This window comes from Phyllobates terribilis, unplaced genomic scaffold (genome assembly GCF_046119375.1).
Source record: "Phyllobates terribilis strain yellow unplaced genomic scaffold, ASM4611937v1 Scaffold_4__5_contigs__length_816908805, whole genome shotgun sequence".
NCBI lineage: Eukaryota > Metazoa > Chordata > Amphibia > Anura > Dendrobatidae > Phyllobates > Phyllobates terribilis.
The window spans coordinates 754,406,843-754,425,430 of NW_027362764.1; the positions used below are offsets into that span (position 1 = coordinate 754,406,843).

At 44.7% G+C, this 18,588-nt stretch overlaps 1 protein-coding gene and 1 long non-coding RNA gene across 4 annotated transcripts; one reads left to right on the forward strand and one right to left on the reverse strand.

Moving 5' to 3' along the window:
• Nucleotides 1-520: 520 nt before the first annotated feature.
• On the reverse strand, nt 521-17,484 carry LOC141264523 (uncharacterized). Of its 3 annotated transcripts, XR_012319989.1 has the most exons (4): nt 10,165-10,307; nt 8,859-8,982; nt 7,201-7,382; nt 521-2,189 (listed from the first exon to the last, which is right to left on the reverse strand). It is a non-coding gene; the product is annotated as an uncharacterized lncRNA (long non-coding RNA). The 3 variants fall into 3 exon arrangements; XR_012319990.1 differs by lacking the exons at nt 8,859-8,982; nt 10,165-10,307 and adding an exon at nt 17,401-17,484; XR_012319991.1 differs by lacking the exon at nt 8,859-8,982 and having other exon boundaries at nt 10,165-10,300.
• MYC (MYC proto-oncogene, bHLH transcription factor) lies at nt 11,970-15,033 on the forward strand. Its single transcript, XM_073679880.1, has 3 exons — nt 11,970-12,134; nt 13,012-13,715; nt 14,091-15,033. Exons 2-3 carry the CDS (start codon nt 13,034-13,036, stop codon nt 14,693-14,695), a joined length of 1,287 nt encoding a protein of 428 aa, XP_073535981.1. The 5' UTR covers nt 11,970-12,134; nt 13,012-13,033; the 3' UTR covers nt 14,696-15,033.
• Nucleotides 17,485-18,588: the final 1,104 nt, after the last annotated feature.

The window sequence follows — 18,588 nt, forward strand, 5'->3', positions numbered from 1 at the left end:
TCAAGAAATCCTAGGAGAAAATGTCATGCCTTCTGTGACAAAGCTGAAGCTTGAGAATCATTGGACTTTCCACATGACAATTCTCTCAAGTATATCTCACAGTCCAACAAGGCTTGATTTCAGAAGTCCTAGAAGATTCTGGAGTGGCCATCAAAATTGCCTGACTTAATTGCGATAGAAAATGTTTGGTTGAATGTGAAGAAGGCAGTTCCACCAAGAATATTAGTGACCTTGAAGCCATTGCCCATGAAACTAAGATTCCTCAAGAATGCTGCCAGAAACTGGTGTATAGGTATGCATCATGTTTTTAGCAGGTTATAACAGTCAATACTACAGTACTACAGTATATAGCCCAAATCATTGTCCCCTGTGAAGCTCAGCCTGTGGCACAGAAAAGCCAAAATGGTAGTGACGAGAGCCTTCAAATACACAGGTTTAGTGATCTTAACATAAGTGCAGATATAATAATCCATAACTAGTCAAACTGCAGAATACGTTATTAACATAGCCATGTAGCACATCAACAGCTTGAAAAATTATTTTAAAATCCAAAATGTTGGCCAACTGTTCACAATGCCCTCAATACTTGGTCGGGGCTCCTTTTCCATCATGTGGCATGGAGGGATCAGCCTGTGGCACTGCTGAGGTGTTATGGAAGCCCAGGTGGCTTTGATAGCAGCCTTCAGCTTGTCTGCATTGTTGGGTCTGGGGTCTCTCATCTTCCTCTTGACAATACCCCATAGATTCTCTATAATAGATTCTCTATGGGGTTAAGGCCAGGCGAGCTTGCTGCCAATCAAGCACAGTGATACTGTTGTGTGTAAACCAGGTATTGGTACTTTTGGCAGTGTGGACAGGGGCCAAGTCCTGCTGGAGAATGACATTTCCATCTCCAAAAAGCTTGTCGGCAGAGGGAAGCATGAAGTGCTGTAAAATGTCCTGGTAGACGGCTGCGCTGACTTTGGTCTTGATAAAACACAGTGGACCTACACCAGCAGATGACATGGCCCCCCAAACCATCACTGATTGTGGAGACTTCACACTAGACCTCCAGCAGCTTGGATTGTGGCCTCTCCACTCTTCCTGCAGACTCTGGGACCTTGATTTCCAATGGAAAATTGGAACTCTGGGACCTTGTGGAGTGTGTCTATGACTGCCTTCTGAACACAGCACCAGAACCATCTTCAGAATATGAATACAGCAACAAAATCACCATGAATACATGAATACAGCACCTGAACCATCATAAGTAGAGGAATACAGCAGCAAGCTTAGTATAGCAATTAATTACTATGTCAGGTCAGCGCTCCGCCATATACACTTGTATTGCCTGAACCTGCAACTACCAGTATGTCCTTAACAATGATAAGAATATGCTGAGAGTTGTTGCTACCAGCTATCATCAGACTGCAGACCATACAGGAACCACAGTGTCACGGGTGTGTCAGAGGTGACAGACAGTTTTCCTGCAGTTGATTGCAGGAGATCTCTACATTTGGCATTACAGACATCTTCTTAGAGGATGTCTCTAGGACCCAGCGGCGACCTCCCTCTGGCTAATTAACACCCTGCCTGGGTGTATAAATACCTGCTGTGTTTCAGAGGGAGGTACCGGCAATATTCATTACTACCTGTGAAAGCGTTAGCAAGAGCTGTACTTTTTCATCTCTGGAACTAGAGGCCGTGTGCGCATTTGTCTGGAGTTTGTCTAAAGCTAGGCAATTTCCCCCTGCTTGTCCTCCCTTGTTGTCTATAGTGTTTAGTGGAGATCGACTGGTGCTCATCTCCTCCCTTCCCTAGCCTTAGTCATACGCCAGGGAAAGACAGGGCGAGGCACGTGTGCGGCGGTTGGTGAGGAGCCAATGTGGGGACGTTAGGGGAGACAGGATGATGCTAGATCAACCTAGGAGGTCTCCACTTCCCCCCTTTCCCTGGAGTCTGGGCTCCCTTTCCCTCTTCCCTTTGTGTTGCACTGAGTCTTTCCCACACCTTGCATGACACACAGTACTGATTAGTCGAAGTCAGTAACACAAGTAAACATTTACATTCAGGTAGCTTAATATTTTTTTCTCTGATTGGAGTCATTCTTTTCTTTTCTTCTCTATTTTATCCAGACTCCATGATGACTTTTCACATCCACAGCTCGTCTCTGCAGACTTCCATCTTCTCCGGTCTTCACAGCACACACCCTTAAAAATAACAGTGTGATTATAATGACCACTGTATAAAAATATAGGCCCTTGCTGTGCATCTGAATAAATAATTACCTCTACTGTGCTCTCTGCAGAAAATATGTCATCCACACTGTCCGTCTTATGGTACATCGTCTCCACCCTGACATCTCCTATAAAACATTGCCTCCACATTGTCCTCCCTTATAAACGATAATAGCTAAACTGTCAACCATTATGAATTATAACCACCACACTGTCCGCCTTTATGAACTATAACCAACCATATCAGGGGCAGACCTACCGCCCATGCAGCCCGTTCATTGAACGGGGGCCCCAAGGGAGAGGGGGCTCCTCCAGCCTCCAGCAGGGCCGCCATCAGGGTATGACTGCCCTGACTCCAGTATGGGGCCCGGCCGGTCGGGACCCCCTCGGAGCCCCGTTGGGGCCCCCCTCTTGTGCGTCTCCTCATGGGGCCCCCGGCCCCATGCTGAGGGCTAAGCGCCGGGACATCTCAGCACTGCAGCGCTGCTGCGACAGCGCCTTCATGATTCCCCTGACTTCCAGTCATGTGACGGCGCCGTCACATGGCCGGAAGTCAGGAGAACCTGGTGGCAGCGACGTGGACGAGCGCCAGGATTCTGCAGGGATCGCATGGGGGTAAGTACAGTATAACAAGTTTTATTTTTTTTAAATACAATTAATTAACTAGGAGTGGGGGGAATCACAGATGCACGGGGGGGGATGAGATGCACAGGGGGGAAGAGAGCTGCACATGGGGGAGATGAGAGCTGCACATGGGGGAATTGGGAGAGAATGAGCTGCACATGGGGGAATTGGGAGTAGGGGGATAATGAGCTGCACATAATGAATGTGGGGTGGGGGAGAGTAAATGATGAATGATGATGGGGTGGGGAGAGCACGGACATGACATAATGAATTGAGGCAGGGGGTGCATGTAAATAATGAATTGGGGGAGCAGGAGGTATAGAGTAGGGGGCGTTGCGGATGCAGGAGTGTGACTGAGTAGAGTAGTGGTTCTAATTAATTCACATATTTATTAAGTGCCTATTTACAGTTAATGGGGGCACCGTGGTGGATTACAATTTATATTTGGAATGGTGGGTTGCATAATAACTATATATTGATGGTAGATGCACGTCTGTATTCAGCTGTGTAATGTAGAAGTTGGGGAATGTGCTCTAGATAACTGTGTGTTATTTTATGCAGAGACGAGTCCTGGCTGGAAGACGTGATGGCGGTCTGTGCTGGGTGAAGGAGAAAAGCGTAGATGAAGGACTTCACCTAGAGACGTCACCGGTGAGTCAGTGTATTACATGTACACTTACACTATATACTATGTACCGGGCTCCTGTGTATAATGTCACTGATGATCACTGTATTACCTGTATACTATATACAGAGCTCCTGTGTATAATGTCACTGGTGATCACTGTATTGCCTGTACACTGACACTATATACAGAGCTCCTGTGTATAATGTCACTGGTGATCACTAGATTACCTGGACACTTACATTATAAGCTGTATACCATGTATATATAGAGCTCCCGTGTATAATGACACTTATGGTAACATTAGTATTGTGTTCTTTTATTAATGATCAGTATTGTAGTATTCGGTGACAATGTGGTGGTAATATGTGGTCTGGTCATCGTGTGACAGTTTTTGTCCCTTCTGTGTGGTATTATTTGGTCACTATGTTGTGGTAATATGTGGTCTGGTCATGGTGTGGCGGTTTTTGTCCCTTCTGTGTGGTATTATTTGGTCACTATGTTGTGGTAGTATGTGGTCTGGTCATGGTGTGGCGGTATTCCCTGTATGTGGTATTATTGGTCATTTTAAAAAAAAGTATATGACACATTCCCTTAAAGAAAACTAAATAAAAATATATCTAAAAAGTATTGGATATTTTAAGAAAATTTTAATAGGTTAGAGTACGGCCCGGCCAGAAGAGTCTACCTTATCGTGGTGGCGGCTTTAAAAATCTTTTGGCCAAAACAAAAGCTGCTGGCTATGTATGTGATCTGGTGTTCACAGGGAACTGGTAATGTGCGATTACTGAGGACGTGGTGCAGAAGTGGACTTTTTCCAAGAGTGGGCGGAGGGACTGTAGAAGGTTTGAGGGATGGAGGCGGAGCCTGGGCAGAGTCTCAAGGGGGCCCGAAAATTTGGCCAGTATGGGGCCCCGAAACTCCTGGTGGCAACCCTGGCCTCCAGCACCGCATGGCTAATTATTTACTTATTTAAATTACTAATTGCGTTCTAAATAAATATTACAATCTATATGTTTACATAACTTTGTTGCCCTATGAAGGGCGGGAGGGGCCCCAAAAAATTTCTTGCACAGGGGCCCACTACAGTCTGTGTCCGCCCCTGAACCATATAAACTATGACTGCCGCATTGTCCACTCTTTTGAACTATAACCATCATACTGTCCTCTCCTATGAACTATAACCATCACACTATCCTCTCTTGTGAAATATACTGTGGTGGCCAAAAGTATTGGCACCCCTGCAATTCTGTCAGATAATACTCAGTTTCTTCCTGAAAATGATTGCAATCACAAATTCTTTGGTATTATTCTCTTCATTTAATTTGCTTGCAAGGAAAAAACACAAAAGAGAATGAAGCAAAAAATCAAATCATTTCACACAAAACTCCAAAAATGGGCCAGACAAAAGTATTGGCACCCTCAGCCTAATACTTGGTTGCGCAACCTTTAGCCAAAATAACTGCGAACAACCGCTTCCGGTAACCATCAATGAGTTTCTTACAATGTTCTGCTGGAATTGTAGACCATTCTTCTTTGCCAAACTGCTCCAGGTCCCTGATATTTGAAGGGTGCCTTCTCCAAACTGCCATTTTGAGATCTCTCCACAGGTGTTCTATGGGATTCAGGTCTGGACTCATTGCTGGCCACCTTAGAAGTCTCCAGTGCTTTCTCTCAAACCATTTTATAGTGCTTTTGGAAGTGTGTTTTGGGTCATTGTCCTGCTAGAAGACCCATGACCTCTGAGGGAGACCCAGCTTTCTCACACTGGGCCCTACATTATGCTGCAAAATTTGTTGGTAGTCTTCAGACTTCATAATGCCATGCACACAGTCAAGCAGTCCAGTGCCAGAGGCAGCAAAGCAACCCCAAAACATCAGGGAACCTCCGCCATGTTTGACTGTAGGGACCGTGTTCTTTTCTTTGAATGCCTCTTTTTTTTCCTGTACACTCTATGTTGATGCTTTTTCCCAAAAAGCTCTACTTTTGTCTCATCTGACCAGAGAACATTCTTCCAAAACGTTTTAGGCTTTCTCAGGTAAGTTTTGGCAAACTCCAGCCTGGCTTTTTAATGTCTCGGGGTAAGAAGTGGGGTCTTCCTGGGTATCCTACCATACAGTCCCTTTTCATTCAGACGCCGACGGATAGTACGGGTTGACACTGTTGTACCCTCGGACTGCAGGGCAGCTTGAACTTGTTTGGATGTTAGTCGAGGTTCTTTGTCCACCATCCGCACAATCTTGCGTTGAAATCTCTCGTCAATTTTTCTTTTCCGTCCACATCTAGGGAGGTTAGCCACAGTGCCATGGGCTTTACACTTCTTGATGACACTGCGCACGGAAGACACAGGAACATTCAGGTCTTTGGAGATGGACTAGTAGCCTTGAGATTGCTCATGCTTCCTCACAATTTGTTTTCTCAAGTCCTCAGACAGTTCTTTGGTCTTCTTTCTTTTCTACATGCTCAGTGTGGTACACACAAGGACACAGGACAGAGGTTGAGTCAACTTTAATCCATGTAACTGGCTGCAAGTGTGATTTAGTTATTGCCAACACCTGTTAGGTGCCACAGGTAAGTTACAGGTGCTGTTAATTACACGAATTAGAGAAGCATCACATGATTTTTCAAACAGTGCCAATACTTTTGTCCACCCCCTTTTTTAGGTTTGGTGTGGAATTATATCCAATTTGTCTTTAGGACAATTCTTTTTGTGTTTTTTCATTGAAGACAAATTAAATGAAGATAATAATACCAAAGAATTTGTGATTGCAATCATTTTCAGGAAGAAACTGAGTATTATCTGACAGAATTGCAGGGGTGCCAATACTTTTGGCCACCACTGTAGCCACTTTAGTGTCCCCCATTATGACCTATACCCTCCACACTGTCCATCCTCATGAACTGTAACCACTACACTGTCCTCCTTTATGAACTATAAACGGCTCACTGTCACACGCTGCCTCCTTTTCACACTGTTTCCCCCACACTGCCCCCTCTCCATACTGTGCCTTTTTTTCATGTTGTGCCTCCACATTGTCCACCCTCACGCTGCTCCTATTTGCACACTGTACTCCACCAACATTAACCCCTTGCCACACTGTGCACCCTCATGCTGCTCCTATTTGCACACTGTACTCCACCAACATTAACCCCTCTCCACACTGTGCACCCTCATGCTGCTCCTATTTGCACACTGTACTCCAACATTAACCCCTCTCCACACTGTGCACCCTCATGCTGTTCCTATTTGCACACTGTGCTCCACCATTAACCCCTCTCCACACTGTGCACCCTCATGCTGTTCCTATTTGCACACTGTGCTCCACCATTAACCCCTCTCCACACTGTGCACCCTCATGCTGCTCCTATTTGCACACTGTGCTCCACCATTAACCCCTCTCCACACTGTGCACCCTCATGCTGCTCCTATTTGCACACTGTACTCCACCAACATTAACCCCTCTCCACACTGTGCACCCTCACGCTGCCCCTATTTGCACACTGTACACCACCTACATTAACCCCTCTCCACACTGTGCACCCTCATGCTGTTCCTATTTGCACACTGTGCTCCACCATTAACCCCTCTCCACACTGTGCACCCTTTTCACTCTGGCCCCACCACACTACCCCCGACACTGCTCCCTCTCTCTCTAGTGCACTCCCTTTCATTATTTTACCCCTCTGCATATTGCCTCTCTATAAGTAGCTCTCACACAAACACTGCCTCCTTACATTTAAAGTTCCTTGTTTCTTCCGCTCCACTACAGAGTGCTTATCTTGCTGCCATCTTCACCACCTCGGCGGTGCAGCAGTGATGTCAGTAGGATGATCAGGTGACCTCCTCATGCTTTCTACACATCGCCTCGAACCTGGATGTGCCGACGTTCCGCCCATATCTTGAAATTTATTTGCGGCTGAAAACCAAGATTAGAAAGCCAGTGTTATATCAGGTCTCCGAGCTGGCAGTCAGTTTAACCCCACTCCTGGAAGGGGGCAAAATGCCACCCACTGGGAGATACCTCAGACCGCCTTCCAAAGCAAGATTGAGGCAAGATGTTGCCTTTTGACAGAAAGTGGCCCTGTATTTATCTATCCATTTAATCTCAGTGGTCTCCGTTCTGTGGCTTTCCAGTTGATAAAATATTATATATGTCAGCCTGAATCCTCATGTTGCACAAATACTTGTCCTATACTCTATATAAATATCATCTTCAACTTTCCTAATAGCTGAAACATTAAAAATTGCAACATATAGGAAGCACTATTGGAAGTAAAAGGTCAAAAACAAATCCAAACTGTTTTTTTTCGTAGAGTAATCTGTATACTGGATGAAGAGTGGCAGCTAGATGGCGCCAAACTCTTACAGAAAACTGAGGAAAACTATCACAGGGCAAAAATGGTGCAAAGGGACAAAGGGAACAGACAAAAGCAAACGGTGTCTACTACAATATGTAATTCTCCTACCCATAGAGCTGATTTATAGGGTACAATGTGTGCACCAACAAATGACAATATCTAGATATTTATTAAATACTTTAAATCTTACAAAGGAAATGATTGCAACATTGTAGCAGAATTAAAGAAAGAATACTGAGCTATTCATACTAGATGGTTTTTAACGTCACTCCTTTGCACCCCTTATGGCCACCTAATATTATTAATATTTTAGAATGTTTAATATTTGCGGACTTGTTAAATAAACTACTAGTCTGACAAGGAATCTTGGTTGCCGTGGTGGGAAACAAATAAGATTTCACGACACTTACATCACACATTTAATTAACTATACAGCAAAAAAAAAAACCTTACCACCCTCTGAATGTGAATGTTCTAATACCGGACAGATATAGAGAAGAACTTGTGCGCTGTGTGCAGTAGATCTAAAATCTCATGTTTCTATATTGCCATTAAAGGGATTGTCATTGTGACGAAATGGAAGAATCATCCATTAGGACTGGGCTCCAGAACCAATGGGAAAATGTTAAAACATAACTCTTACTGTGCAATAGGTAGGAATATTGTTGCTAACCCAAAACGCGTAAGCTTATGGATCCTTAGTCTTTTTGCTTTTTCTCACCATGTTTTAATTCTACAGTAAAAGTTATGTTTTAACATTTTCCCATTGGTGCTGGATCCCAGTCCTCATGGACCTTTCTTCCATTTCTGACCCAGATACCAGCCTGGTGTGTTCCTACACTCCTTGCATCACACTCTGACCAAACAAGGTCTACCAGGATTCCCATGTGAATACAAGTGGTTTTTGTGTTCCCTGGAAGTTGAGCTGGTTATCTTATTCCCTACATATTGTGACCATATAAATCCAGTATTTACAATTGGGCTGAAACCAATGATTAAATCTCTGCAAATCGGCTAATGATCGTAAATCTTACCAATATGCAACCAATGTCTGTAATGGGATAATTACATCAGTGGGAAAGGTCTTGGGGAGTCTGAGGGCTTCAATCACTTCTGATGGCCTAATGGGGGATGTCCAATACTTCTCCTTATTGAAACCTATTATCCAATGAGGTAGTTAGCTTATATTCTGCTTTTCTATTTATTATGAACAGTACACATGTTGTAAATAGTGAACAAGTGTAGATGCAGTGTAAATCAGGGTGGGACGGACGAAACATCAGCCTTAGACCCTGATAAGACAGAAGTTGGAATTCAGGTTACTTCTATGAGTTCCTTCAATCTTAGGCATGAAGAACTTTGATAGGAGCTGCTCCAGCTCCTTGGTACTGCTGTATAAACTCCAAGCGAGTAAGAAGCCAGAGACTCCTGTAACTAAACACATCCTATAAAGAGGATTACAAAGGAAATTGTTAAAAACTATACAGTCCCTATAAAGATTAAATCTAGAAATCTTTGAGATAGACACACAGTATCATTGTGTGCTGACCTTGTAGCTGATACTTGCATTATCTGAGATTTTATATGTGGCTGTAAATTGAACCTACTACATTACTTTTGATGTCACCGGATTTCACTTTTCAAACTGCACATATTATTTTCATAGCAAGTACACCAGCCTCATTAGGCACAAGAGGTCTATCTTGTGCCTAATGAGGCTGGTGTACTTACTATGAAAATCCATGCTAGGATGGCCATACGATCCTCAAATTAAAATGAGTGTTTTATGGGTCCAGCTATAACCATAGAATCCCCAAATTAAAGGAGTATTTTAAAAGTCCAGCAAGAGCTCATAAAATACTTTCATTTGTGGGTTATACACCCATGCTGGCATGAAGTTATGTCTCTTCCCCATGCTTTACACTGCATCTGAGCTACAGCTGGACTCAAGAAAAAAATGCTAATTTTATTATTAGGAAATAAAGATTTCAAAAAGTATTATGCAGCCATTCTGGCATGGATTTTAACAGCAAGTACACTAGCCTCATCAAATCCTAGAGATCTATTTAATAATGTATATGTACAGTTTCTATTTTGTGAGATCTGGATACAGATCCATTTTAACTCAGTAAACTGTACAAAAGATGCAACTGAGTAACAAACCCAATTCTGCTACATGAGTGTAAAGGATGTGTTCGCCTTTAAGGCTCTGTCTTCCTGTGAGACCCTTCCATCCTACTGTTTGCTCATTTCTTTTCTTTCCTCTTGTTTAGCAGCAGTGTAATTTGGCCATTTTCCTGGAATGATAATCCAGCTTCATCCTTCCTTACCCTGAATTACCTTAGTCATGAAGTGAGGTCCTGTGCAGTGCAATCACTCATCACCACTATGTACAGGCGGAGACGTCTTCCCCTCCCCCTCCGCCACTAGGGGGCGATGTTGCTTCATGAATCCATTCTTTTAATAGGAGTGGTCGCTTCATAGGAAACTATGGAAGCTCTGCCTCATCTTGTCACTGTCTACACACAATAGAGGGACACTCAGAGGCTTGTGTCAACTACTATGGAAGGAGATGGGATAGATAGATAGATAGATAGATAGATAGATAGATAGATAGATAGATCGATCTTCTATTCAGCATAGAAATAAATATTCTTTCTAAAAAATGATATTTGGGTTTTATAATTGAATTCTTGTGACATTTTTATGAATGAAGCATGACCGGCGCCCTGTCCGCTACTATTAGGGTCCTGCATCCTGCTGTTGATGTAAAAAAAAATTCCAAGACGGGCAATTTACATGAAAGACTTTGGGAGCAAAATTGCTTGCAAATTGGGAACAAAAATCCAACAAGGTTGGATCATGTCACCATCACACTGATGATGAGATACAATCTTGCAATCCGACCCTATGATTCTGCGTAGTCCAAGTTTCCATGACACATGTATGTATATTTTAGGTTCAGAATTTATTATTATTATAATCAATCATAACCTGTATTATTTTACAAAAAAAAAAGACATGGGAGGTAATGCAGATTATAGTAAGGATCAGGGTGAACATACCATTGGAGTAAGGGGTCCCACTTTCACCTCCAAAGCATTGAGCATTGTGCATTATGATGAACTATTCGACTGCAAGGGGCCAATATACTGTTCTTGCACAGGGGGCCCTCTTCTGTCTCTGCCAGCCAGTGGTCAGGCTATATACATAAGCAGTGGTGGGCACAGACAGAAGACAGTCTCTTTGCAGTCCAATAATGTATCTGTGGCAGAAGCAGCTCGCTGTTTTGAAGGTAGTAGTGGCCCCCTTACCTCTTGGGCCCTTTGCACCAATAATATGTCTACCCCCGTACATAACTCTTTATAAGGGTTATAATAACATACATTGATCTAGTCAATGCTTATCTCCATTGGAAACTTGCATGTTCCACTGAGCCAGGAAACAGTTAATCTTCCGCAGCATCCACCCAAGGGAAAGTGATGGTGCAGGAAATGCGAGCGCCCCCTAATGGGCATCATCATCAGACAGCGTGCAGGTATGTGAGAGTGGTGGTGGTCAGGGGCTTTGCAGAGACCTCAGTCATTGTGAGATGCGGGCAGTGATCACACACATCCAGGACTCTTCCAGTAACTCTGCCTCATGTTACATTCTGATGAGCTCACTATTATCTAACGTTACCGGGCAGCGGCCGGTCCCAGCGTGCACAGCGGCCGGTCCCAGCGCGCACAGCTCCGGCCAGTCATGTGCTGTCTGAGTATTTACTTGTTTGGCTTCCAGCTCTGGACGCAGCGGCGGTCGCCCGGCAACAGCAGCGGTTTAGAACGTTCAGCGCGCGCACTTGCTACAATGTTGCAGCCTGGACCCACGTGACCGCGTTCTACGTTCTATCGTGCCCGCTGCGGCTCTGCCAGGAACCGTACTGTAACTCCGGCGCTGCACGCACTCTGCCCCCGGCGCTACGCCCCGCCCCACACACCCAGCTGGCCGGGATTGGCGCAGTTAGCATTGTATCCGGCAGCGCAAGGAGTTAATCCTCCTGGCTACATTACTACATTACCGCACACACTGCCGCGCCGCTCCGCCCATCCACCCCGCCCTCTAGATTTGGCGCGAACTGTGGGCCGGGGCTCCCGGTATATATACCCTCTCCCTGCTCTTTCTCTCGACTTTGTGCTTTGGAGTCTGCTGCAGCGAGCTCGGTGCTCAGCCAGGATCTAGGGGGGGAGGAGGAGGGCTTCTTTTCTGTCTTTGGATTATTACAAGTCTACAGGATACGACACGACTGGAATTGTGGCTTTTATCGCAGGGTAAGGGTCCCTGCTTTTATCCTTCACCCGATCTGGGAGGATGTGATCGATCTGGGGGGCATGTGGACGATTGGATTGTCCGGATATTTGGAGCTGTCACTGTGTCTGGACTGGTTTATTTGTTATGGGGGGTGCTGTTGCATCTGCTGTCTTTTAGGGGCACTTGTAGGGGGTTGATATGTCCTGCTGTCTTTTGGGGGTATTTTTAGGATCAATTTTAATGTATTTGAGGGGGTTGATCTCTTGTATTTTGGGGACTTGTGTGGGATAAGTGCTGACTTAGCTGCTGAAGGGGCTTGATCTTTCTGTTTTGGGTCTCCTTGTAGTACAGCTGTCAGTATGGGGGTGCAGTGAGACTTGACAGGGTAGTTGTCAGTTAGGGTGCAGGGGTAGGGCCACCCACCTACCCATTCATCTATTAGCCCTCTATGTAATGTGTCATGTCTACAGAGCCAGGAGGGGGCTGTCATAGTGCAGGGGTCTGCTAGGGTGTTGTCAATGCGGAGAGGGGCTTCATTGTCAGTGGCTGGGCTGGCTTTGGCATTCAAATGCCTGGCACTGGGGGCCACTGTCTGGCTGTCAGTGTAGCAGTCTGGACTCAGTGGTGCCTATCATATATACACTTAGTGTATGGAGCCGGTGTAGTATTGGGGGCTGAACTCTCGCATGTGATCCCCCCTCCTTCCTGCACAGCCGGCTTTTTCCTGGGGAAGGTACATGCCTGACACTCGCTCCTTTGTTCCCAGGGAAAGTTTGAGACCCCAATGTATCACTGCCAGGCTGGAAGTCCCTTTCTAAATGACAGCTCAGGCTTTGTAGTGGTGTCATTACTTGTGGACTTCTTTCCATCCAGTCTAATCACGTGTTCTTCTTGCAGGTCACCAGTAAAGGAGTTCACCATGCCTTTAAACTCCAACTACCAGAGTAGGAATTACGACCTGGATTATGACACTATGCAACCAGTCTTCTACTTCGAGGAGGATGAAAATTTCTACCAGCAGCAGTACAACCGTCTGCAGCCTCCGGCTCCCAGTGAGGACATCTGGAAGAAGTTTGAGCTCTTGCCCACCCCACCACGGTCCCCCAGTCGTAGATCTAGCCTGTCCAGCCTCTTCCCATCTACTGACCAGCTAGAGCTGGTCACAGAGTTCCTGGGAGGGGACATGGTGAATCAAAGCTTCATCTGTGACCAGGATGACGAGACGTTTGTAAAGTCTATCATCATTCAGGACTGTATGTGGAGTGGCTTTTCGGCAGCAGCCAAGCTGGAGAAAGTGGTGTCTGAAAAGCTGGCATCCTACCAGGCTGCTAGGAAGGAGAGTTCTGTATCCTCCCAAAACCAGCAACAGCAGCAAAGCCCACAGAAGTCTCCTACCTGCCAGGGTAACCTCAGCCCCATAGGAACCAGTAGGGCCAGCAGTGGATACCTACCGGATCCAAGTTCTGAATGCATAGACCCTTCAGTGGTCTTCCCTTACCCATTGAATGATAGCATTTCCAAAGTTGTCTCTCCATGCTTGGTTCAGGAGCTTAATATGGACACACCACCCATCAGCATCAACGGCTGCAGCTCTGAATCTGGTGAGTACATGACTTGAGTATTGACCTGCTGCAATGCCATGGGTGGGGGGGTTTAGTTTTCAGTCTGGTCACCGTTGACTATGCCCACTATTGGTGTGGTGAGGGTGGGGTGCCTGATCTTTCCCAGCTGTTGGAAGTTGTCGCTTTGTAGATCTGCAGCACTGCAGTAGTGGGTGGGGTTTCCAGTGAAAGTGGTTTGGGCAATGAATGATAGTTTAGGGCAGAGACGCGCCACGCTTTCTAAGAATGCTACGGACAATGACTTATCTCTTGACTTTGCCTTTTGTTGCTTTTTATCTTCTGATGACTGGCTTTTGCTCTTTTAGAAGCAAATGATGATCAGCATTACTAACTTGTATCCATTTTATTTTCCAGAAGAGGAGCAAGAAGATGAGGAGGATGACGAAGAGGAGGAGGAGGATGATGATGATGATAATGAGGAAGAAGAAGAGATTGATGTTGTCACCGTCGAGAAAAGATACACCGCATCCAAGAAAACTGACTCCTACTCCTACCAGCCCAGACCCCACCATAGCCCTCTGGTCCTGAAAAGGTGTCATGTACCAATCCATCAGCACAACTACGCAGCACCTCCTTCCTCCAAAGTGGACTATCCTTCCTCCAAAAGGGCAAAGCTCGAAAGCAGCAGCAGAGTTCTCAAACAGATCAGCAACAACCGCAAGTGCTCGAGTCCCAGGTCGTCTGACAGCGAAGAGAACGACAAGAGGCGGACGCACAACGTTTTGGAGCGACAGAGGCGAAACGAACTCAAACTGAGTTTTTTTGCTCTCAGAGACCAGATTCCCGAAGTAGCCAATAACGAAAAAGCCCCCAAAGTAGTTATCCTTAAAAAGGCGACGGAATACGTCATCTCCATGCAGGAAGACGAGCGGCGGCTCCTCCGAGAGTCCGAACAGTTAAAACTCAAAAGAGAACAATTAAAACAGAAACTCAAACAGCTCAAGAGCTCGAGTTTGTGAACTTTCTCTAGAATATCCTATTAGACTTTTTCTGAACTGTGACAGTCTATTTCAAGGTTGTCTTATTGAAATCCTACAAGATCTTATAGACTAATGGACAAGTGCATGCAAAAGGATTGATAAAAAGAAAAAAAAAACTACACAACCTTGGCTTGGTCTTCGATAAAGATTTTGCCAGCACCTTAATACTGCCTCAATATATGAATGAATATACGGGAAACAGAACTTTTTTCTTTTTTGTTTGTTTTTTTTTTTGTTTGTTTCTTGTTTGTTTTTACATATCTTTGTATTTAAAACTTTATTTTTCTTATAAACAGATACTGAAGTTTTGCTCTAAATAGCTTTACGATGATTATATTCGACGTTGCTGACGTGTAATAATATCTTTAACAAAATCTTTATAGATGTAACTTGTATTTAATATTCACTTCTAACACCTGGCAAAACAAAACAAAAAAGAAAAAAAGGGGGGCAAAGTTAACATCTCTGCTTGTTACTGCCGTTATGCCTTTAATTCAACTTTTTTAATTTTTTTGTTTGTGTTTTTAATATTTAAATATTCTATTATAAAAGTTGTCATTTGGTTAATATTTCTATATTTGATCTGACCGTGCAAATTCTGAAGACCTGATGAAGTAGGTGCTGACCAACATGTCGTTATTTAGATGTGATTTTTCATATGGAAAAATGAAACAAAAACCCCCTTTCCCTTCCTGTTTTGAAGATGTGTGGTCTTTGAGAGATGAAGGGAAAAGGGGCTTGAATTTGGGTTTATTCTCTATATTGGTTCTCTTAATGATATTATAACATGCTGGCGGTTTAAAAAAAAAAAAGAGGGGGGAAAAAAAAAAAATTCATCAATGTCTTATAAGGCTTGTTTGCTTAAATTAAACTATATATATATTGGGCTGCGCCCAGGTTGATATAGTGGCCTTTAACATGGCAAGCTGTTTGGAATAAGCTTCAGAAAATAAAACGACAAAAAAAAAAAAACAACAAAACTCAATTTAAACATTACTTTTGGCTTGTGATTTTTGCTCTGTGATATGTTTAAAAGGTCGTGGGGGGAACTACCATAGTCTATGGTGTGGATGGTCTAAACAAGACATGGCCACTGTCTGTGTTGATTCCAAGAGTAAATGAATGTTCCCTTTTCCTAGGTAAGGAAGAAGGTCACAATATGGCCGGAGGAAGAAAATAACTTCTAATTCAGATGCCCATGTCTGAGTATAAAAACTGATGTTGAGACCAGGCGGAGGTCTTCAGACCTGAGCTCAACACCCTCATATGTCTGCGTTCAGGACTGAAGACCGATCCGGACAGACGTTCATGGCATATCTGTGCACATGTTCCATCTTATGCCACTTTTATCCGCTTCATGGTTTGGAAGACTTGAAGTGGTTAAAAGAAATGACATCTTGTCCGCTCTCTGTACTTCACCGTATAGAGTGAAATTACACTGATGGCACGTAGCCTATGTCTCCATCCCACAGCTCAAAAAGGTCTTACCCTCACGTAGGGCAGGGGTTGCACCAGCTAGAGAACTGCTCTGAAACTTTTTACCAAAAAAGTGCACCAAAACCCATGGCATTTTATGGTTTGGATCCCGACAGTTGTGTGAACCCAGCCTTATGGTTCTAATCTTTAGTTAAACAAGTTGTCCACTCCTTGTCATCCTCCACGATTTGCCTCGATTAAAATAAAAGGACTCCAGTGTCAGCTCTCGCTCTCCTTGGGGCTCCCGTGATGTGACCCCCCGGCTCCTAATCAGAACCGTCATCAATGTCCCTGCCTCCTGTCGAATTGAGTTTTATCGGGTCCAAACATCAAGAAGTGGACAACCCCCCTTTTTTTTTTTTTTTTAACCTTCATGAGGTAACTGATTTTGGTCCCAAAACCTCTTTTTTTTTTTTTTTTCCCCCCCCTCCCCCTCCGACCAACTTATGGCTAGTATCATCAGATGTTCATAATCTTAAATATATGGACTGTTATCTGGATCGGCCATGAGTCCCCAGACCCCTAAAGTGATAACCTCCTCCTATACAGCTGTTCAGGTCAGGAGTCTGGCTGCCAGTCTGAACATGATGGTTCCTACTCCATGAATAATTGACATGTAAAATCATCTTTACTTGATGGCCAGTGATGAGTTGGCCACGTGCCCGTAAGCCTTTACTCTGGTATTTGGTTATGAAGGGCTTTTACAAGTCAGTGTGTACATTTGTTTGGTGACCCGGTGTAATTCCCTTCCTAAGATAGTTCAGCAAGTCGCCCTTGGGTCATCTGGGTTCTAGTCTTTGACCCAGATTCATATCCTACGACGTTATAGGCCGTTCACAATGAGCAAATACAGACGTCTCGGTAATGAAATGTTCAATGTCAACCAGATATTGTGTAAAGCCGGTTACTTGTCTGTGGAGCTGACAACGATCAGACAGGTGTTCTGTGCCGCTCGGCTAACACCGGACTTGTGTCCAATGAACAGCAGAGTTGCCTTTACCAATGGCTGTTCGTGACGGTGCAGCTGTTGTAAAGGGAGGGACGTCAACAGCTGGTGGTTACATCACGTCATGAGAAGAGCGGCAGCAGGTGTCAAGCCCAACTGTGGGTAAATAAGGGGTCATTGTTACGAGACCCCCATCCCAAATCTTAACAGTGTGGAAAAGACCGTAAATCTACGACCCATATGTTATGTGTCGGTGACTTACCAGGTACAAGCCGGCTATGACTAAGGAGATCCAGGCTCCTCTTCCTCATGAACCCTCAGGTTCACATGTGCGATTTGCATATCTGACATATTTTACAGCCTGATCAGCGGTTGGGGATCAGAGGTTGGATTTCTGCTGCAGATTTACACAAGGATTTTTTTTTCTATTGCATATGAATGAGTTGCCGAAACTTCATATGTGGGGAAACCTGGATCCCGGTGTGGACCTATGCGAATGGAAGTGTAAAGTGACATTTCTGTGAATCTGTTCCATCTATCTGAAGGGGGTTACTCTTACAGCTGCTCTGGGGGTACCATTAAAGGGGTTTTACCCCACTGAATACTTTCAGAGGGTAGGTGATGTATGATCATTGGTGGTCTGACCTGGGGGACCTCCATTGATCTCTTTGTGACCACCACCGCTCCATTCACTTCCATAGGACTAACAGAACAGCTCTCTGTCACTCTCATAGAAGTGAATGCAGCGGTGGTCTCGCATGCGCACCACCTCCAGCGACTTTAGGAGAATGGACAATAAGATGGCACATGGTCGTACCTTATGAGTTACACATAAGGGGCTCTCTGTGCCACCATATGGGGTCCATTAGGCCACAAGGAGCTTTTTTGGGGAACGTTGTACGATGTATGAAGGAGCGCCGCTCAGTACATTCCACGGATAATAAAGGAAGAAATGCATTGTTAACAAGGGAGCGCATCTACGTTTGGACGACTGCCAAAGTCAAAAACGGTACATCATCACTGGATGTCCGGCTTTATCTGCCTCCCCAATAATATGTGGTTGTGCCCCCCTGTGTACCATGGGCGGAGCTGTAGGATAATTGGGGGCAGATCGGATCATAGTCCTTGTGAGCAGCTGGGGAGAATGAAATCCCAGGAATGTTCTGTTATCACAATCAAATTTGTTATTTCAGCACTTCAGATATCCCATTACTGAGCGGCGCGCCCGCCGGGGGGTTCCCGGGGCACAGGGCTTGTCTTTGGTGACCATCCTGCCGCTGGTGTCTGCAGCTCGGGATTTCTGTCCGGCTCCTGCAGGAAACAGCTGAACGGTTTAGGAAACATGAATCTTCTGGGATTCCTTGGCGATCGCTCCTCCATATATTCTATCATCAGCTTCTTCCCGATACAATGGGGCGATGTACTAATTCTGTCCCTTATATAGACACAA

Coding starts and splice junctions, on each gene's coding strand:
- MYC (XM_073679880.1), top strand. CDS start 13,034: ATGCCTTTAAACTCCAACTACCAGAGTAGGAATTACGACCTGGATTAT. Junction 13,716..14,090: donor CGGCTGCAGCTCTGAATCTG/GTGAGTACATGA, acceptor TTTATTTTCCAG/AAGAGGAGCAAGAAGATGAG.